Source organism: Coregonus clupeaformis, chromosome 31 (genome assembly GCF_020615455.1).
Source record: "Coregonus clupeaformis isolate EN_2021a chromosome 31, ASM2061545v1, whole genome shotgun sequence".
NCBI classification, from domain to species: Eukaryota; Metazoa; Chordata; class Actinopteri; order Salmoniformes; family Salmonidae; genus Coregonus; species Coregonus clupeaformis.
The window spans coordinates 13,201,416-13,224,784 of NC_059222.1; the positions used below are offsets into that span (position 1 = coordinate 13,201,416).

The window sequence follows — 23,369 nt, forward strand, 5'->3', positions numbered from 1 at the left end:
GTGTGTGTTGTGTCTGTTTGTGACTGTTTGTGAGTAAATAACTCATGCTGACTGTGTGATGAACCCTATTTGATACTAAAGGAACATTAAGCCTTGAGAAGAAGCCCCTCTTCAGATTGTCAGGATGCTTTCCATCCAGGCCTGGAGTTACACATTAATAGACCTCACTGAATAAATGGTGTCACTGGATCCCTGTAAGATGTCGGGTTGGATGGTGGAACACGCACACACAATCACATACACACACAAACACACAGGCACACACATTGATGGAGGGTGGAAGCCCCTGGAAGAGACCGTTTGAGCGGTCTACTGAAGAAGGGAGATGAATAAAGTAGACAGACACTGACCTGGCTGGCTGGCATAGCCCAGCCTCTCTCAACCCTCTACCGTCTACAAGAAGTAAGACTCTCAGAGCATTGTAATTAAATAATAGACTTTTGGCTTCAACGTTAACAAACAGTTAACCTAAACAGCTCCATACATCACTGGGAGAAATATGTCAACAAAGTGCATTCTTATAAAACATGTTTTACTGCTAGTATCTGTGTGAGATTGGCCCAGGTCCTGTGGTTTGATTTGGTCCAACTCCATGGTTTTAGTTTAGGCTAAGGACCAGCCTGGTTCTTTGAGGGAACATTGGACACCAGCAAAGAGTAAATAAACAGAAACTAAACGACCCAAACAGAGTGAGAGATTGTATCTCAGGCAAAGTGTCAAAAAGACACGCCAACACTGTACTACTGTAACCGCCAGCTTTAGATACTTGGTTGTGTTCCAAATGGCACCATATTCCCTTTATAACGCATCTCTTTTGACCAGGGACTGCTCAAAAGCAGTGCACTATAAAGGGAATAGGGTGCCATTTGGAATCCAACCATTCTCTCTGTTTTTAAAATGAAAACACTTAACTGAGGTTAAAGTGCTCCAGATACCTTTCTCACAACCACAGTGGTTCCTTCGTGATGGGTTACCATCCCCGCAGCATGACACACACAAATCACTCATTTCAATAACTCTCAATTTGCTACATGGTCTGTTTTTAGTTTATTTGTTGCTATTCAGTACCTCTGAAAGGGAAAATAACAGTGAGAAAGTGGCTTATTTCTCCTCGGAGGGCCCACATCGAGGTACGTGCCTGTGGCCATGCAGGGTGAGCAGAATTACTGAGTGTTAATAACAGGACCATGGTGCAAGGAGAGGCAGCTCTCCATGTGGTATAAATAAAACAGTGAGCATGGTGGGGGAGTGGGGTGGCGGGGCGGTGGGGGAGTGGGGTGGCGGGGCGGTGGGGGTAGAAAGTGCCGCCTTCACTTCCTCCTCTCATGCTTTACACATTCTGCCAACCTAGGGTAGTGTCCCAAATGGCACCCTATTCCCTATGTGGGCTACATTGGGAAAATATTATAGCAATGGTCAAAGTAGTGAAGTACATAGAGAATAGGATGCCATTCGGGATGCACCCCTAGTCCCTACCCTGAGCTGCTGCCATTTTCAGTAGTACTTTCCACTGAAGAGGGAGGAATGAAGACTAGCTATGCCAAAAGGGCCATTTTATTTCACAATTCCTTTTAGAATGATGAAGGTCCCATTGGTTCCTTGGGTAACACAACACTACACCTCATAACTTTGATTGACGTGATACAAGATAAGGTATACCTGACACTGCATTAGTGGGCCATGCCAACAAGTAAATCTACTCCGGGCACACAGGGTTCCGCTGCAGGTGCACACACACAAACACTAGCTGCAATCCAGTGCTGGCTCTGTAGCACCGATCCTGAGTTTGCTTAGTGCTGGTAATCCTCTGTGATCAGTGTGTTAGGTTGTGTTTGCTGTGGGTGTTTGCTAAAGGTGTTAGCAGACCGCTGGTGACCCCTGAGGCAGCCACACACTCCAGCATCGCCATCACACCAGTCACCCTGTAGACTCAGGCCTCATCAGTATCATGGTGTCATTCAGATAGAGCTCATTCAGATGTGTGTGTATGTGGGCGTGCGGCACCAGAAGCAGTAGACACACACATTGTGATTTACAGGCATTTGACTCTCTGATCTAGATACATATATGACTCTCTGATCTAGATACAGCAAGGGTGAACAAAAGATGAAACAGACTATAGAAGAACATATATGTCACCACCCCCATCCCCTAGACACACACACACTGGTGTGAAAAAGTGTTTGCCCCCTTCCTGATTTCTTATTTGTTTGCATGTTTGTCACATCAGTTTCAGATCATCAAACACATTTAAATATTAGTCAAAGATAACACAAGTGAACACAAAATGCAGTTTTGAAATGAAGGTTGTTATTATTAAGGGAAAACAAAATCCAAACCCACATGGCCCTGTGTGAAAAAGTGATTGCCCCCTACAACCTAATAACTGGTTGAGCCACCCTTAGCAGCAACAACTGCAATCAAGCGTTTGCGATAACTTGCAATGAGTCTTTTACAGCGCTGTGGAGGAATTTTGGCCCACTCCTCTTTGCTGAATTGTTGTAATTCAGCCACATTGGAGGGTTTTCGAGCATGAGCTGCCTTTTTAAGGTCATGCTACAGCATCTCAATAGGATTCAGGTCAGGACTTTGACTAGGCCATTCCAAAGTCTTCATTTTGTTTTTCTTCAGCCATTCAGAGGTGGACTTGCTGGTGTGTTTTGGATCATTGTCCTGCTGCAGAACCCAAGTTCGCTTCAGCTTGAGGTCACGAACAGATGGCGGAACATTCTCCTACGGGATTTTTTGGTAGACAGAAGAATTCATGGTTCCATTTATCACAGCAAGTCTTCCAGGTCCTGAAGCAGCAAAACAGGCCCAGACCATCACACTACCACCACCATATTTTACTGTTGGTATGATGTTCTTTTTCTGAAATGCAGTGTTACTATTATGCCAGATGTAATGGGACACACACCTTCCAAAATGTTCAACTTTTGTCTCGTCAGTCCACAGAGTATTTTCCCAAAGGTCTTGGGGATCATCAAGATGTTTTCTGGCAAAAATGAGACAAGCCTTCATGTTCTTTTTGCTCAGCAGTGGTTTTCGTCTTGGAACTCTGCCATGCAGGCCATTTTTGCCCAGTCTCTTTCTTATGGTGGAGTCATGAACACTGACCTTAACTGAGGCAAGTGAGGCCTGCAGCTCTTTGGATGTTGTTGTGGGGTCTTTTGTGACCTCTTGGATGAGTCGTCGCTGCGCTCTTGGGGTAATTTTGGTCGGCCGGCCACTCCTGGGAAGGTTCACCACTGTTCCATGTTTAAAGCCATTTATGGATAATGGCTCTCACTGTGGTTCGCTGGAGTCCCAAAGCTTTAGAAATGGCTTTATAACCTTTTCCAGACCGATGGATCTCAATTAATTTATTTTTCATTTGTTCCTGAATTTCTTTGGATCTCGGCATGATGTCTAGCTTTTGAGGATCTTTTGGTCTACTTCACTTTGTCAGGCAGGTCCTATTTAAGTGATTCCTTGATTGAGAACAGGTGTGGCAGTAATCAGGCCGGGGTGTGGCTAGAGTAATTGAACTCAGGTGTGATAAACCACAGTTGAGTTACGTTATAACAGGGGGGGGCAAACACTTTTTCACACAGGGCCATGTAGGTTTGGATTTTGTTTTCCCTTAATAATAACAACCTTCATTTCAAAACTGCATTTTGTGTTTACTTGTGTTATCTTTGACTAATATTTAAATTAGTTTGATGATCTGAAACATTTAAGTGTGACAAACATGCAAACAAATAACAAATCAGGAAGGGGGCAAACACTTTTTCACACCACTGTATATACAGTATATATATACAGTATATATATATGTATATATATATATACAGTATATATATATATATATATATACAGTGGGGAAAAAATTAAGAGACGACTGCACATTTTTCTTAAATCAGCATCTCTACATGTATGACAGCCATTCCATTCCAGTGTCTGTTGAATTCCAACACAGGCACACCTCTTTCTACTGAATTAGGTACTGATTAGGTGATCACATGAACCAAATCTTATTTAACGAGGGAAAGTATAAATACCACTGCTGTGGTCCTCACTATCCTCTTGCAATAGGACCAGCTGGATGGCAAAAACAGTGCTAATAGTACCTCAAAAGTAATATTAATCAAAAAATAACTATTGACCATGCCAAAAGAGTTGAAAAGGAATGTTTTGAGTGAGGAAAAGAAGGGTTAAATTCTGGCTTTACTGGCAGAGGGATACAGTGAGCGTCAGGTTGCTTCCATCCTTAAAATTTCAAAGACGGCGCTTCATAAGAACAAGGTCAAGCAGCAGACATTGGGGACAACAAAGCTACAGACAGGCAGAGGGCGAAAATGACTCTCTACTGACCGGGATGACCGCCAACTCATTCGAATGTCACTCAACAACCGTAGGATGACATCAAGTGACCTACAAAAAGAATGGCAAACGGCAGCTGGGGTGAAGTGCACGGCGAGGACGGTTCGAAACAGGTTCCTAGGGGCAGGACTGAAGTCGTGCAAAGCTAGAAAAAAGCCCTTCATCAATGAGAAGCAAAGAAGAGCCAGGCTGAGGTTTGCAAAAGACCATAAGGATTGGACCGTAGAGGACTGGAGTAAGGTCATCTTCTCTGATGAGTCCAATTTTCAGCTTTGCCCAACACCTGGTCGTCTAATAGTTAGACGGAGACCTGGAGAGGCCTACAAGGTACAGTGTCTCGCACCCATTGTGAAATTTGGTGGAGGATTGGTGATGATCTGGGGGTGCTTCAGCAAGGCTGGAATCGGGCAGATTTGTCTTTGTGAAGGACGCATGAATCAAGCCACGTACAAGGTTGTCCTGGAAGAAAACTTGCTTCCTTTTGCTCTGACATTGTTCCCCAACTCTGAGGATTGGTTTTTCCAGCAGGACAATGCGCCATGCCACACAGACAGGTCAATCAAGGTGTGGATGGAGGACCACCAGATCAAGACCCTATCATGGCCAGCCCAATCTCCAGACCTGAACCCCATTGAAAACTTCTGGAATGTGATCAAGAGGAAGATGGATGGTCACAAGCCATCCAAAAAAGCCGACCTGCTTGAATTTTTGCGCCAGGAGTGGCATAAAGTCACCCAACATCAATGTGAAAGACTGGTGGAGAGCATGCCAAGACGCATGAAAGCTGTGATTGAAAATCAGGGTTATTCCACCAAATATTGATTTCTGAACTCTTCCTAAGTCAAAACATTAATATTGTGTTGTTTAAAATGAACATGAACTTATTTTCTTTGCATTATTCGAGGTCTGACAACACTGCATCTTTTTTGTTATTTTGACCAGATGTCATTTTCTGCAAACAAATGATCTATATAACAATATTTTTATTTGGGAGAAATGTTGTCTGTAGAATAAAACAAAAATGTTATTTTTACCCAAACACATACCTATAAATAGTAAAACCAGAGAAACTGATCATTTTGCAGTGGTCTCTTAATCTTTTACGCAGCTGTATATACACAGTATATACAGAACCAGTCAAAGGTTTGGACACACCTACTCATTCAAGGGTTTTTCTTTATTTTTACTATTTTCTACATTGGTAGAAATACATCAAAACTATGAAATAACACATATGGAATCATGTAGTAACCAAAAAACTGTTAAACAAATTCAAAATATATTTTATATTTAAGATTCTTCAAAGTAGCCACCCTTTGCCTTGATGACAGCTTTGCACACTCTTGGCATTCTCTCAACCAGCTTCATGAGGTAGTCACCTGGAATGCATTTCAAATAACAGGTGTGCCTTGTTAAAAGTTAATTTGTGGAATTTCTATCCTTCTTAATGCGTTTGAGCCAATCAGTTGTGTTTTGACATGGTAGGGTTGGTATACAGAAGATAGCCCTATTTGGTAAACAACCAAGTCCATATTATGGCAAGAACAGCTCAAATAAGCAAAGAGAAACGAAAGTCCATCATTACTTTAAGACATGAAGATCAGTCAATACGGAAGATTTCAAGAACTTTGAAACTTTCTTCAAGTGCAGTCGCAAAAACCATCAAGCGCTATGATGAAAATGGCTCTCATGAGGACCGCCACAGGAATGGAAGACCCAGACTTACCTCTGCTGCAGAGGATAAGTTCATTAGAGTTACCAGCCTCAGAAATTGCAGCCCAAATAAATGCTTCACAGAGTTCAAGTAACAGACACATCTCAACATCAACTGTTCAGAGATGACTGTGTGAATCAGGCCTTCATGGTCGAATTAAGATTTTTGGTTCCAGCCGCCGTGTCTTTGTGAGACGCAGAGTAGGTGAACTTATGATCTCCACATGTGTAGTTCCCTCCGTGAAGCATGGAGGAGGAGGTGTGATGGTGTGGGGGTGCTTTGCTGGTGATACTGTCAGTGATTTATTTAGAATTCAAGGCACACTTAACCAGCATGGCTACCACAGCATTCTGCTGCGATGCGCGATCCCATCTGGTTTGCACTTAGTGGGACTATCATTTGTTTTTCAACAGGACAATGACCCAACACACCTCCAAGCTGTGTAAGGGCTATTTGACCAAGAAGGAGAGTGACGGAGTTCTGCATCTGATGACCTTGCCTCCACAATCACCCGACCTCAACCCAATTGAGATGGTTTGGGATGAGTTGGACCGCAGAGTGAAGGAAAAGCAGCTAACAAGTGCTCAGCATATGAGGGAACTCCTTCAAGACTGTTAGAAAAGCATCCCAGGTTAAGCTGGTTGAGAGAATGCCAAGAGTGTACAAAGCTCTCATAAAGGCTGTCACGGTCGTCAATGAGCGAAGGAGACCAAAACGCAGCGCGTTGAACGAACATGACTTTATTAGAGAAAAGTACACGAACGACAAAAACAATAAACCAAGACGACTAGTGAAGTCCACAGTTACAAATACTGTACAGGAACAAAAACCCACAAAACCCAGGTGAAACCACACAGTTTAAATATGGCTCCCAATCAGAGATAACGAGCCGACAGCTGACACTCGTTACCTCCGATTGGGAGTCATATGACTAATCAACAACCTAGAAATGAACCCAACAGAAAGGCAAACCTAGAAATACACACAACAGAACTACCAACATAGAAATACACCCAAATACCCAACAAAACAAAATACACCCTGGCTCAAATATCAAAGTCCATAGAGCCAGAGTGTCACAGTACCCCCCCCTAAAGGTGCGAACTCCGGGCGCACCAGCATACAGTCTAGGGGAGGGTCTGGGTGGGCGTCTGTCCATGGTGGCGGCTCTGGCCCAGGTCGTGGTCCCCACCCCACCTTAGTCACTATCCGCTTCCGTAGCCCCCTCCACATGACCACCCCCCAACTAAACCCCACTGGATTAAGGGGCGGCACCGGACTAAGGGGCAGCACCGGACTAAGGGGCAGCACCGGACTAAGGGACAGTACCTGACTAAGGGGCAGCACCGGCCTGAGGGGCAGCACCGGACTGAATGGCGGATCCTGGCTGGCTGGCTCTGGCGGATCCTGGCTGGACGGCTCTGGCGGATCCTGGCTGGACGGCTCTGGCGGATCCTGGCTGGCGGAAGGCTCTGGCTGATCCTGTCTGGCGGAAGGCTCTGGCTGATCCTGTCTGGCGGAAGGCTCTGGCTGATCCTGTCTGGCGGAAGGCTCTGGCTGATCCTGTCTGGCGGAAGGCTCTGGCTGATCCTGTCTGGCGGAAGGCTCTGGCTGATCCTGTCTGGCGGAAGGCTCTGGCTGATCCTGTCTGGCGGAAGGCTCTGGCTGATCCTGTCTGGCGGAAGGCTCTGGCTGCTCCTGTCTGGCGGAGAGCTCTAGCGGCTCCGGTCTGGCGGACGGCTCTGAAGGCTCATGGCAGACGGGCGGCTTTGCAGGCTCAGTACAGACGGGCAGTTCCTGCGGCGCTTGGCAGACGGACAGTTCAGACGGCGTTGGGCAGACGGGCAGTTCAGGCGCCGTTGGGCAGACGGGCAGTTCAGACGGCGTTGGGCAGACGGACAGTTCAGGCCCCGTTGGGCAGACGGCAGACTCTGGCCGTCTGAGGCGCATCGTAGGCCTGGTGCGTGGTGCCGGAACAGGAGGTACCGGGCTGAGGACACGCATCTCAGGGCTAGTGCGGGGAGAAGCAACAGGGCATGCTGGACCCTGGGGACGCACCGTAGGCCTGATGCGTGGTGCCGGAACTGGAGGTACCGGGCTGAGGACACGCATCTCATGGCTAGTGCGGAGAGAAGCAACAGGGCATGCTGGACCCTGGGAACGCACATAACGCCTAGTGCGGAGAGCCGGAACAGGGCATGCTGGACCCTGGGGACTCACATAACGCCTAGTGCGGAGAGCCGGAACAGGGCATGCTGGACCCTGGGGACTCACATAACGCCTAGTGCGGGGAGAAGGAACAGGGCATGCTGGACCCTGGGGACGCACATAAGGCCTAGTGCGGAGAGCCGGAACAGGGCATGCTGGACCCTGGGGACTCACATAACGCCTAGTGCGGAGAGCAGCAACAGGACGCACAGGACTCGGGGAACACACAGGAGGCTTGGTGCGTGGTGTAGGCACTGGTGGTACTGGGCTGGAGCGAGGAGGTGGTACCGGAAATACCGGACCGTGCAGGCGTACTGGCTCCCTTGAGCACTGAGCCTGCCCAACCTTCCCTGGGTTGATGCTCCCGTCGCCCGACCAGTACGGGGAGGTGTAATAACCCGCACCCGGCCTATGTGGGCGAACCGGGAACACCATGCGCAAGGCTGGTGCCATGTACGCCGGCCCGAGGAGACGCACTGGTGACCAGCTGCGTGGGACCGGCTTCATGACATCCGGCTCAACACTCAATCTAGCCCGGCCGATACGTGGAGCTGGACTGTACCGAACCGGGCTATGCCTGCGTACAGGAGACACCATGCGCTCAACTGCGTAACACGGTGTCTGCCCGTACTCTCGCTCTCCACGGTCAGTCCAGGGAGTAGGCGCAGGTCTCCTACCTGACTTCGCCACACTCCCTCTTAGCCCCCCCCCAAGAAATACTTGGGTAGTACCCACAGGCTTCCAGTCTTGCCTCCGTGCTGCCTCCTCATATCGCCGCCTCTCGGCTTTAGCTGCCTCCAGCTCTTCACGAGGACGGCGATATTCTCCCCGGTTGTGCCCAAGGCCCCTTACCATCCAGAATCTCCTCCCATGTCCATGAATCCTTTATGGGTGGATATAAATCCTGTGTAGGTGGATCCTGTTGCCGCTTGACACGCCGCTTGGTCCTTTTATGGTGGGTTTTTCTGTCACGGTCGTCAATGAGCGAAGGAGACCAAAACGCAGCGCGTTGAACGAACATGACTTTATTAGAGAAAAGTACACGAACGACAAAAACAATAAACCAAGACGACTAGTGAAGTCCACAGTTACAAATACTGTACAGGAACAAAAACCCACAAAACCCAGGTGAAACCACACAGTTTAAATATGGCTCCCAATCAGAGATAACGAGCCGACAGCTGACACTCGTTACCTCCGATTGGGAGTCATATGACTAATCAACAACCTAGAAATGAACCCAACAGAAAGGCAAACCTAGAAATACACACAACAGAACTACCAACATAGAAATACACCCAAATACCCAACAAAACAAAATACACCCTGGCTCAAATATCAAAGTCCATAGAGCCAGAGTGTCACAAAGGCAAAGGATTGCTACATTGAAGAATCTCAAATCTCAATTATATTTTGATTTGTTTAACACTTTGTTGTTTACTGTGTTATTTTATAGTTTTGATGTCTTCACTATTATTCTACAATGTAGAAAACAGTAAAAATAAAGAAAAACCCTGGAATGAGTAGGTGTGTCCAAACTTTTGACTGGTACTGTATACATGTATTTTCTGTGTACACATATAAAAATTGCGGACCCCCTGCAGTACCTCAGCAGACCCCCGGTTTAATAACCCTGCTGTAGCTCAGCTGGTAGAGCACGGCGCTTGTAACGCCAAGGTAGTGGGTTCGATCCCCGGGACCACCCATACACAAAAATGTATGCACGCATGACTGTAAGTCGCTTTGGATAAAAGCGTCTGCTAAATGGCATATTATTATTATTGTATCTTATTAGTGTATTTCTTTTACACATTATCAAATTGTTCTGGTGGAGATTAGTGGAGGTAAAGGTGCACACCCTGCTGCAGTGTAAATCAACATAGTCCTGGGATTTGTCCACCAGTTCCCAATGCTCCACTCAACTCTGCTCTCTCTTATAGGAACACCCTGCATATTAACTTCAACACACAGAGGAGGAATATGGTCCAGGTTAAAATGATTTCTCTGAACTTTTTACTTTAAAAGTTCAGTTTGGACAACTGCTATTGTACAGCTTTATAATTCTGAAGGGGAAGAGTACGAGCTCCAAACACCCAGTACCTTTGATCAGGAAAGAAAAGAAAAGATGGAGTAAAAATAGACAGAGTGGAAAAGAGTGAGAGAGAGCCAAAGGGAGTTTGGCCCCGAGTGGAAAAGAGTGAGAGAGAGCCAGAGGGAGTTTGGCCCCTGGGTTTCGCTGGCTGTGTTGCCTGGAGCTGAGCTGTTCTCACTGTTCTCCTCTGAGGCTCATTTACACACAGAGAGAGCGAGAGTGAGAGCAAGAGTGAGAGAGAAAGAGAGAGAGTGAGACCACTCAGGGCTCCTAATGAGCTGTGCTCTTTTATGGCCGAGGGTTAATAGAACACGTCAGGGGGCCTCCTAGTCTCCTCTACCGAACTCTTACCCCCCTCTCACAGCCCCAGCCCTGGTTCCATCCCCATCCACTGCCACACCCACCCACACCCTAACGGGGACCTCCGAGACGTAAAACCTGGACAAGTCCAGGTTTAATGTCATCACTTTCTTCTCCTCCTCCCCCTCCTCCACTTTTACGCCCACCCCTTTCTAACCTATCACTCTCTCATCTCTTAATATCTGGGGGAGCGATGCCAACAGAACACTGACTGACAATGGTGTTGGAAGGAAAGTTGAGTAAGTAGGAGGCTAATGATTAACAAAGCATATATGAATGCTTGTGTGTGTGTTTTTTCTCTAACTCTAACTCCAAGCCTGTGGGCTCTTTTTAATGTGCCAAACAGTGTTTATTTAGCAGCAATGAATGACCGTTAACTCAGGAGGGAGGTCTGCTATTGCTCTGACATGTGTTCCCACATTCAAATTATCACCTCGTTAAATAGGACCCAATTCACTAGTGGCACAGAAGGAGGGTCTGTACACAAGGGGGTTGAGGAGAGAGAAAGAGAGAGGGGGAAAACATCACTATCTCAGAAGACCATAGCTTCTTTTCTTCTTCTTTTTCGATTATTTATTCTTCTCCCAACTCTTTTCATCTTTGCCTCCCTTGTCTTGCTTTGACTCCAGCTCTGGGGGGAATACATAAATTATTTCTCAAAAGGGAGAACAAAAATGGCATCAACAGACACACAAGTGTCTCCTCTCCTCCGCCAGAGTGAATGAATGAGCGCATACAATAGTCCAAGTTTTTCAAATGTAATTTTGTGTGTGTGCGCGCGCGTGCACTGAGTTCCTGTATCCATAGTTCTAGCAGTAGGTTCCTGCTGTGGCGGCCATCTTCCCCCCACTGTTGTAGGTAGTGCTGAATGGGCCACTCACATGGGCCACCAGGCCACCACAGTGCTGCGCTAGCTAGCTGCCACTCCCCTTTCCACAGGTCACCCCTTTCACAATTAGCTGGTGGTAATTTGGGGATGAATGCTCAAAGCTGCCTTTCTCCAGCATCCAGCCCCCACCTCCAGCTCATCCACCCCCAGTCTCTCCCCATTCTCCCCTCCATTCGGTAGGGCCATGCCAGCTTAGGCAGCGGGGAGTGAGGGCCTATTCTCGCCTTCCGTGCTGACCACTCGTGGTCACTGAGGCCTGCAGGGAGACCCGCCCAGGATCGGGCGAACAGAGCACGACATGTGACACTATTCTTATTTGCCAATAGGCGGAGCGCACAGCTGAAGAATGGAGAAAGGAGGTTCATAAAAGAGGGGGGGGAGGCAGCCAGGGCGGAGGGTTGAAGCCTGACCATAGAGAAAATAATCTGCTCTTATTTGGGACCGCTGGGGAAGCTTACCCAACACAGAGGAATGGTTTCGAGTGACTTGTTTTTATGTTTGCGGCTCCCGCCCTTTGAGGAGAGGATGTCAACCTGCTGTCAGCGGTACGGTTGGCTGGCCGGCCATGTTGGACCCTGAGGAGGGGAGCTGTGGAGGGAAGGAAGGCCAGGGCAAGGATACAGGAAGTCATCACAGCGCCAAAGTATCAGATCGCTGCAGAGTCAACATTCCGCTCTAGCTATAACTACAACATAATAGTGTCCATCTCCAGTTGGGGGATTTCACCAAAGATTTCAGATACTGTACTGTCTGTCAATAACTTTATCAGACAAAACTCTTATAGTGAATATATTTCCTATCTCACAGTTGGACAGTTGAAAAGTAGGGTTCCTTAATTCAGCATGTTGGTTTATATATCGACATAACAAATCATGTTTTCCTGTGTTGACAGGGGATACTCTCAGCAGGTTAGTCTGTAAATCAACATAACTAACTATATTTCCCTGTGTGGACTGGGGGAGTGAAAAGACTCAGAATACCCAATGGGACCTAGGGTTCAGCAGCCCTGTAAGGTCCAACAGCCCTGTAGGGTCCAGCAGCCCTGTAGGGTCCAGCAGCCCTATAGGGTCCAACAGCCCTGTAGGGTCCAACAGCCCTGTAGGGTCCAGCAGCCCTGTAGGGTCCAACAGCCCTGTAGGGTCCAACAGCCCTGTAGGGTCCAACAGCCCTGTAGGGTCCAGCAGCCCTATAGGGTCCAACAGCCCTGTAGGGTCCAACAGCCCTGTAGGGTCCAGCAGCCATGTAGGGTCCAGCAGCCCTATAGGGTCCAACAGCCCTGTAGGGTCCAACAGCCCTCTAGGGTTCAGCAGCCATGTAGGGTCCAACAGCCCTGTACGGTCCAGAAGCTTTTTTCTGCTCTGCAGATGGTCAGCACACAGAGCCTGTCAGTCAGCACACTGACCCCCAGTCAAAGGCCCTTAACCCATCTAACCCTTCCACACGCTTCACCTCCAATCAGGCCTGACTAATCAATACACACTACTCCCTAAGGACCCAGGGACAAGGCTCTGTGTCATCTGTGTGTGTATGGTGTCCGTCTCTGTGTGTGCTGAGCATTCTTTTGACTTGAGAAGAAAATGATGGTGTTTCTCAGCTGAATATAAAAGCCCTAAATCATCACAGGAGAAGACTTTGTGAAACTGGTTCACTGACTCCTTCATTCTCCATTTAGTCTCAATTTTTTGGACAACACACATTCAATTGACATTTTGTTGTTGATCATGTTAGTTTGAACTTTGCCAGTGTGGCACTACAACCAGGTGGCCTTTCTGCCATTCTGCCTGCCAGTGAGAGGAAGGAGGGAGAGGTCAGTGGAGAGCAGAGGATGTGTAGGGTCACTTCACCTATATGGAAACAGGAGTGCTCCTGGAGTGAGGAGATAATAAGAGGAGGCATCCAACCAGAACTGTCCTTGACACGGACAGAAGCCCGTCTGGTCTCTGGAAGCAGGGGGCTGGACCGGCCGGCCCATAGATAACAACTTTACACTGACCGACTTCCTTTCGCAACCATCTCCAGTTTGATAGCGTAACAGGATTTTTTTTGCCCCCTCTGAAACTCCCCTTTTGAACAATGCTCCACTTGTCCCTTTGTTGTGGTGGAGCTTCTAAGCAGGCCCTAGCTAGCTAACCGACATTAGCTGCCATTAAGTGCATTTTTTTCTTTGGTTCTTTATCACGGGGTGGATGGATACAAAGGTTCACCGGCCCACAAAGACACCCCACTCAGGGATGGCGCCATTTCAGTCCAACTACTCCTTTAACAGAAGACTGAAGCATAACCTTTGATCAACCACTGCAAACAAAACAGCAGCCAGATTAACCTAATATGGCTGAGAAAGCCCATCCACGTTGGTGATCTTTTGGGGTCTCAAGGATCAACTATTTCAGCTTACATATTACATTAAACATCCCTCAATCACTAATGTGTAATAACAAAGGTGACAGTTTACAAGTACACCAAAAGTATGTGGACACCTGCTCGTCGAATATCTCATTCCAATATCATGGGCATTAATATGAAGTTGGTCCCCCTTTTGCTGCTATAACAGCCTCCACTCTTCTGGGACGGCTTTCCACTAGATGTCGGAACATTGCTGCACGGACTTGCTTCCATTCAGCCACAAGAGCATTAGTGAGGTCAGGCACTTTAGGCCTGGCTCGCAGTCGGCGTTCCAATTCATCCCAAAGGTATTTGATTATGTTGAGATCAGGGCTCTGTGCAAGCCAATCAAGTTCTTCCACACCGATCTCGACAAACCATTTCTGTATGGACCTCGCTTTGTGCATGGAGGCATTGTCATACTGAAACAGGGTAAGGGCCTTCCCCAAACTGTTGCCACAAAGTTGGAAGCACAGAATCGTCTAGAATGTCATTGTATGCTGTAGGATTAAGATTTCCCTCCACTGGAACTAAGGGGCCTAGCCCGAACCATGAAAAACAGCCCCAGACCATTATTCCTCCACCACCAAACTTTACAGTTGGCACTATGCTTTTGGGCAGGTAGCATTCTCCTGGCATCCGCCAAACCCAGATTTGTCTGTCGGACTGACCACTCCAGCCGACGCTTGGCATTGCACATGGTGATCTTAGGCTTGTGTGCGGCTGCTCGGCCATGGAAACCCATTTCATGAAGCTCCCGACGAACAGTTATTGTGCTGACATTGCTTCCAGAGGCAGTTTGGAACTTGGTAGTGAGTGTTGCAACCGAGGACAGACTATTTTAATGCGTTACGCGCTTCAGCACTCGGCGGTCCCGTTCTGTGAATTTTTGTTGTCTACCACTTCGCGGCAAGACATTTCCACTTCACAATAACAGCACTTACAGTTGACCGGGGCAGTTCTAGCAGGGCAGAAATTTGACGAACTGACTTGTTGGAAAGGTGGCATCCTATAACGGTGCCACGTTGAAAGTCACTGAGCTCTTCAGTACGGGCCATTCTACTGCCAATGATTGTCTATGGAGAGTGCATGGATGTGTGCTCAAATGTATAGGCCTGTCAGCAATGGGTGTGGTTGAAATAGCCGAATCCCCTAATTTGAAGGGGTGTCCACATACCTTTGGCCATGTAGTGTATCATAAGCACAATCATTTACCACATATTTTACATGTCAACAAAGGAGTGCTGAACTTTCCCCAAGCCCTTCAGTTCAAGGCAAGACTCCACATTATGTTCATGACAAAAAGTTTGAATGTCAGAAACTCAAGAGAAAATCTTCTGGGGAGAATGATGATTATGCAGTGAACAAGCACAGATCGATCATTCCTCAGTTATTCACACAAGAGTGACAGACTCCATATATAGAGCTTGAAATGTAGGAGCCTTGCGACAATAAGTGTTCAGAACTACTTCTTAAACCATAAAAACACTCTTAGGGAGGAGCAATGAAAGAGTACAGTACAGCACTGCATTGATCTGACAGGCAGCTGAGATGAGAGCCCATGACACATCAGCAAACCACAGAACCAGAAATTATATATCAGAGCCCCTTCATGACCAATACATCTATATGGAATATGAACACAGAAAGAGGCAACACCACCGCAAACTGTCAGAATGACAGAGATTTTAAATCAACTCGACAAAAAGGCTAAGTTGTAAATAAAAAATAAATAAAAACGTTGACATGACAGAAGCAACAGGAAGTTCAGTGCAGTAAAATGGCAAGAAATAGAGACTGAAAAGGTGTGAACAATTCATTGAGAGCTAATGAAAACAGTCCAACTGAAGGGACCAGCCAACTCATCGGCATTCCGATCACACTGTAGCAGGTGCTAACAGTACCTTTGGAACTAATAAGGCAGAACCATAGAACTAGGAATTAAGGATATCTATGGGTAGAACAACAATGAGTGATCCATGTTCTATTCCAGAAAGTATAACACTGATACTTTCAACTGACAGGGCATATAGTAACTTCCTTCTCAATTGAACTGGTTGGTCCACACAGCACAGACTGCCCTGACTCGCTCTCTCTCTCACTCCTAAGGGGCTGTTCATGCATGACCTCACAGTGGAAATGTGCACCTCCTGATACAAAGCGCCTCCTTGCTCAAAATCATGAATCTTGTGTTTGTCTTTGACACCAAATAAAAACTGTCAAAGTACATCAGAGAATCACAATAATACTGTTATCACTGCTCTATTCTCTCCTCCTCTTTTATTTTCTTTCTCGCGCTGCATTTAGTTAGTGGAATTCCAAGGCTAATTTTGTGTGACCATTGGCCCGCGGAGACAAAGATGGTGCAAACTAGCCAGAGAAGAAGAGTGGAAGGCACAGTAGTATTGTGCAAATAAACATCATGGCATCACAAGATCGCTTTACACTATTGCAAAATAATTTATAAATTACCCACACATAATGCAACAATAAACTATGACTTAAAGGAAAACTCCACCCAAAAACTATTGTTTGTATTTGTTTCATTAGTCCATTGTTGATTTAGTTCCAAAATGTTTTTCATGTCAGCAAGTTTTCAAGATATATAACTTTCAAAATACATCCAGTATGATCTCTCTCTCGTATGGAAAGTCCAGTATGTGACACTAATGGGAAAGTTAGGAGTATTAACGATGAAGTATGATTTAATCTGTTTCGTTTATCTTCTCCTTTAAGAAAACAAATAAGGCTTATCAACACTTTCCATGAGCAGCATGCAGGGAGAACTACAGCCAGCTGGTTCGCTGCGACACACACACTTTACATTCAGTAGGGTTTGGGACCTTTTTATTGACCCTGCTTGTCTTACTGTTAAAGCATCCAGACTGAGTTTCACATCATAAAGTTACATAAGAGCAGGACAGACAGAGGGAAAGCAACAAAACAACTCTTCACTTTGTTTGTGTGGCGTTTGTGTCTCCGGCAAAATCACCAGTGCCCAGATATAGAATTTCAGTGTGGCATGGCATGTCTGACACAAAACGTGTGTGATTGCATGAGAGGAGAAGTCAGTACAGCTTACTGAAAACATGAGATGCTTTCTGACAAACTGGTTTAGATGGAAAAGCTCAGATGAACTTTTCAGTCAGTTGAACAGCGTGTGTGTGTGTGTTCGTGAATGTGTGTGTGTGTGTGTGTGTGTGTGTGTGTGTGTGTGTGTGTGTGTGTGTGTGTGTGTGTGTGTGTGTGTGTGTGTGTGTGTGTGAGTGTTAGTGTGAGTGTGTTGGCCTATATACTAAACATACATTTGTTCACAGATCAAATTACACTGTGTTCCAATATTGTTACTATTGTCCCATCAAATGATAAGCCAAAAGTGAGGCTTGGCTGGAGGGTATGATTTCTTGAGCAGATTTGAGGGATAACCAGAGGCCTAAGAAAAGCCTGGAGAATACTTAATAAAGCCCAGCCCCATTCTAGATACAGATATGGGTTTATGGGCCACACAGCCAGGATCCCAGATAAAACCTTGGTGCATGTGTGTTTATTTTATCCGTTCCTCACACAGTGCCCGCCAGCAGGCAGCCGTCGCGTCATGTTTTCTCTGTAAATAGCGGTCAGGGAGAGGGTTGCAACATCGACCCAAAAGAATCCACTGCAGCCATTGTCCTCATTACCGTTATCACTAACTGCTCAATGTTCCATTTTACCCATGTTTGTTCTTTCTAAAAGTATGCAATGATGAAGAGGAAATTGGGTTCATGGGAAATCTAAATAAAATGAGCTATAATTAGCGCCTACCATTTGGATAACTTATTTCAGCCGAAGTGTGCACAGTTTAATAAATAATTGTAAGCTACGGCTATCAAAGCCAATTCAAAAGCTCAAGTTGGATCCCTGAATAATATATTCGGCATAAAGACAGTGTCTTTATTTTGAATCAAATCCATATAGCCCAATACCCCCTCCAAACACACAGGTTTCTCATTCCGCTTTTCTTTCATTTCACTGCTCTACTTTAGTTGGGGGCCCTCAAATGGCTCGCATATTTAACAGCCCGGCTCTTTACACACAGCACCAAATCCGGTTATTCAGAGGGGCATGCAATCCAGAGTTGTTTTTATCAACTTGTCAGATGAGCTATTAGTTCTGCTCGCCGTCCAGGGACAAGAGATGGAGAAACTCTACATAAACTAAAGCAATGTCCCTGGGGTTAAAGCAAGGAGGAAACCAACCACTATGCATGGTCCCTGATTTTGCTGCAAAAACCTTCAACAGTTAGGCTATTTTCTGCATTTCACTGAGATATTACACTGAAATGAAAAATACAAATAGGCTGGCTGCATTTCATGCATTGATTTCATTCTTTTAAAGTTTTCATTTGACTAATTTATTCAGGTAAACGGATTAGGTTACATAATGACCCACTCATATTAATTCGATATATGAGTTGCCATTGCTGAGTTGTCGTTGACTAGTGGCCTGCTGAATATAATACTGAATATGACATCTAAATGTTATTAGGCCCTACTACTTTTATAGGCTGTTAAGAAAATCCACCATGAGGTAGAGGCCTAAATATTTATTTTAGAAGGCACACTTGCTATGCACGTTGTTTATAATGTTTAATCATGCATTAATAATATAGGAGAGGGTGGGTCATGTATTTCCAAATATTGATCAAGGAATAGCTCACATACTGTTGGTGGGATTTTGTATGATTTATTATTTAATTAATTCTGGGGTACATTTTTCTAACATTGTCCTACAGTAGCCTACTTAGCCTAGTATATTAGTCCTCCTCCCACTCATTATCCGTAAAAAATGTAAATGACTGGTATAAAGGTTAGTTAGTAGTATACCCTCTTAAGAAATGTTTTAATCTTTTTTTTTTTTTATGTTGTTCTCCGCGCAGACCAGTGCTATTGTGTTGTAGATTACTGTTCCTTTCGAGTGCATTTATTATGTATAAGTATTGAAGGAGCGAGCTAGGACAAATCCGCTTAGCTTAGAATGTATTTAAGCTTAACATTATTGTTTCCAACTCAAATAGGCCTAACTATAATAGTAAGTATAGCCTGACATTCCATATTTATTTACATTTAAAGTTGGAAATATACTAAATGTAATTGATAATTAAAGTAATCAAGCACATCTTATTTCTAATATATTAGGCCTATATAACATCCAATAATAGGCTAATAATACTTTTTCGATCTCGAATTCAATACATTTTCCACATTAATCCACACCTTGCACATTGCCTGACCTTTTCAGACTGTACTATAATAAACGCATGTAGACCTATTAGTAACTTATATTCAGTTTATAATCAACTAATTTTTTATTTTTTATTTAAAAGTTAAACTCAGTTTAACAGCGCTGAAAAGTAACCCGTTAACTTGCAGTATTGCACTGTGTCCAATAGAGACCACTGCACGACGTGGAAACGGCCCAGCCCACATTATACTGAGACCGTGCATGTTCATTCAGGCATAGTCTAGCCTACTACCGGATCATAAACTGGAGAAATCAAAATACAAACGTATGCATTTGTTCTCACTTAATGCTATTCAATGACCCTACAGTTTTACTCATGTTTGAATACTCGATCATATGTCCACGTTGACGCGAAGACTGCTTGGAGTTTGGAAAAGCACTATACTATACTATATTTGGAATATCAATATACAGAACAAAAAATCGATTGGAATAATAGTCTGTAACTGTAGCTTATAGATATTATATTTTCTATTGAACTTAGCCTAAATATGGTCACTGACGTTATGCAGAATAAACTTCTGTTGCAAATAGCAAATAGGATATGATCTAGGTCTATTATTATTCATTATGGAACTAACTAAATTGACGTTTTGAACATATTTCGTTTTATTTGATAGATTATTAATACAAATCGTAATATAAAAACGTACAGATAGAATTATCCTGAATTATAGTATCGAATCCTTTACATACACTGCATTGTTTAATTATATACTGGTTATAGCTTTGTGATAAATAAGATAATACAACTTTTCCTGTGATTTTAATATTATCAACTATGCTAGTCTAAGTGAATATTAGACTGTTATAATGCAAAGAAACCCTCCACCGTTTGCAATGGGATATAATGTTTGTGGAAGATATAGGTAACGAAACGAGAAGCAATAGGCTACCATGGACAACTATTGGAACTTCAGCTCTAATAACTGGATGAATAGCTATGACTGTCATGCATATTCTCTCACCGTTTCTTGTATAGTGCTGGTTCATCTATGGGAATCATTGATATATGTCTGATAGCCTATCATCTTTAATGCACATTGAATGTGAGAGCATATAATGTAGATGTATTTACCTGTACCACTCCAGTCCATTCTCGTAGTTACGGTCGAAGAAGTGCGGCTCCGCTCCCACAGCTCTGATGTCTGGATGCACGCGGAGGAACTCGAGCAGCGCGCGCGTCCCTCCTTTCTTTACCCCGATGATGATCGCCTGCGGCAGCTTCTTGCTCCCTGAGCCGTTGGAGAAACTTGACATCGCACCCGGCTCAGGAGCTCTCTGCCCCTCGCCCCTCATCTCGTCCCAGTCCTCTGCTCCTCTGTACGCGTCTATATCGTTATTGAGCAAGTCTCTGGAGGAGGTCCGGACAGAGGGTTCGTCATAATCGGATTCTATATCCACCCAGGGTTGGGGTCTAGGGAGCAGTCGGGACATGAGGTCCACTCTGCCGTTATTCTCTATCCTTTTACCGACCACGGACCCTGTCTCCTTTCCCCGGTAATTGTCCACGACCAAACTTGGCATGGTGGCACAGTAGCCCACGCAGGAGTAGAGCATATATACCCAGAGTAAAAACATGATGCCGAGCAGAAAGAGTTTATTTTTCACCGGGCTGAATGAGATCGCATACAGATTGTGACAAACCAGGCTATATTCCATAAGCCTTGCGATTGCATACCATATTCCAGCGACACATATTGCCAAAACCACTCACTCCCAATGGCACCTCAAGTAGCCTCGCAAAATGCACATGCCATTCACCTAAAACGAAAAAATTAATAAAGCAAGCAAATAAACTAAAGCGGATGATGCATCCACGGGTGCAAAGTCATTGCATGCTATAATAGTTATTCACCAGAGCCACAGGAAATAATTCGGAAATTGATTCGAACGACTGGTGCACTTCAGTGGTGCTACTCCAAACACCAGCGGTCTCTCTCCACACGCATCACCGTTGCCAACCCTTCGAACATCTGCTAGTTTTGAGGCTTCTCTCGACGACTAGACCTTTTACAGAGCGAGGGGCGTACCGATACGTCTGATTGACAATCACCATGGCCAATTGACGCACGCAAGCTAAATAATTAGTTGTTGTTGATAAAAACGGACCTATCACAGGAGAATGTGGGAGGGCGCTCGCGTTGGGATCCTCGCCATAGAGATGAAACGCTCTTATTGGATGAAGAGATAAACGGGATTCTATATAATCACTAGGGAAATTCTATAGTTAAAACTGTATTTTTGATGAGGCAGCTGCGAAGTCCACCCGCTGTGCTATTCCCTTTTTTATCTTAGCGCATTATTTAATATGTATACTAACTAACACATTGGATTGGGTAGGGGGCTCTTTTCTGATTCTGTGTCATATAGCCTTAGGCCTACGACATTACATTATTTATTATGCATATCACTGAAGCGCATACTTTTGAAGTTATAGGCCTATTTATGACCTATCTGGTCATCTCAAACTCATTATGAATAAATATAATTTTTGCTCGTAGAGATCTTCTTCATTGCCAAATATATGGGGCCCTTGATTGTGCTAAGCACGGTATACAGGCTGCATTATAAGTTAACTATTTTCTTCCATATTTTCAAGGAGAAAAAATATTTTCGATTATTGTGCTTTTCAAGAAAGCTACATCGAGACATAGGCTACAAATGAGTATTCATAACAAAAAGTAGTTTTAACAATGTCGTTTGTTTGTTTTAGCAGAGAACTTGGAGAAGATAGTAGCTATATGCTTGACAATAATGAAGTTGAACTGTTGGTGAAATCAACTTGCAAGTCATTTTAGATGAAGAAATTAGCGGTTGTTATCAAAGGAATAGTAGCCTTTGCCACTTGATTTTTTTACAGTGAACGTAAGTTGTCATTAATTAAATATAAAAATGATTCATACCTTTATTATTGATAATAATAAATTAATTATCAGCAGTTGAATGACAAAAACGACAAGATTATTATTATTAGCCTATTACTATTATTATTATTATTATTATTATTATCGAAAACAACAACACAATGATTCCAATTAGAATTTTGAGTTATGTAAGTCTTGTAAGAAAAAATATGTCTTCATTCAATTGAAGAGGACTTTGGCCTATCAGTTTGTTATTTGTTAATATTAAACTACTTTTATACCATCGGAAATGACCACGTTGGCCTAAATTCAATGTAAATATGCAGAACAATGTCGACTGTAAACGAAAACAGGGTGTGCTGGAATTTCGAACCAGCTTGCCAACAAGTCCCCAAACTTTCTGATCGCGCTGAAGGTGTCTGGCTATTTATGAGGAAATAAACGCATTTGTATACTTGAGAACTTTTTCACTCTCACATGGATATGAATGTTATAATGTGTATTAAGCATGATTTAAGGTTTTGGAGCAACATATGAATGCTCATTCATAAAGGTAGATATTTGTTATTATTTCTTATTGAATATGTAAACATTTTCTTCATAAATAAGTAAATTAGACAAATATTTGGTCAATCAATCAATTATTTTTTCGTTAATTGCAAGGGCAACTGGTGTAGCCTAGTAACATACAGACTGCAGCGCCGCCCAACAGCCTACAAACTCAGTGATGCACGGTACATGAAAACTAAACCCATTCTCCGAGGACAATAAACTATTCTATTTCATGCTTTTAGCATGTTTTTTGTAAATGTTTAAACTATCAAGAAGGACAAACATCAAAAAGATCTTAACAGTGCTAAATTACAGCAATGTTTTAACAACTTTGCACGGCAGACATCAAGTCAATGACAACCCAAACATTTATCAATTTAACTTCAAAGGACATCTAAATTCTATCTAAAATCACATTAATTAGGGGTCCCACCACGGAAGGTAGTGGAAACCTTATTGTAGAATATATTTGTCTTATTCTGAAAAAGAACTGATAAACCAAATGATAAAAAAACGACTGCCAAAAAAGACTAGCCTACTTTAGCCTGAACATTTTGACAAAGACACTTCACATTGCAAAGATTTCAGTGATGTTTATGCTAGATAATTTACAGGCCACTATAAAAAGACATAGGCATAGCTATACAATTCCATACTTTCGAG

The 23,369-nt window shown here is 44.2% G+C and overlaps 1 protein-coding gene across 1 annotated transcript in view; it reads right to left on the reverse strand.

Annotated features, from left to right (window-relative positions):
* The window catches only part of hs3st3b1b (heparan sulfate (glucosamine) 3-O-sulfotransferase 3B1b), a 29,476-nt gene extending 8,221 nt beyond the window's left edge, over positions 1-21,255 (reverse strand). The window contains exon 1 of the mRNA XM_041858919.2: positions 20,366-21,255. Coding sequence (XP_041714853.1) covers positions 20,366-20,949 — 584 coding nt within the window. The 5' untranslated portion in view covers positions 20,950-21,255. The remainder of the gene's footprint in view (positions 1-20,365) is intronic.
* Between the last annotated feature and the right edge of the window lie 2,114 nt (positions 21,256-23,369).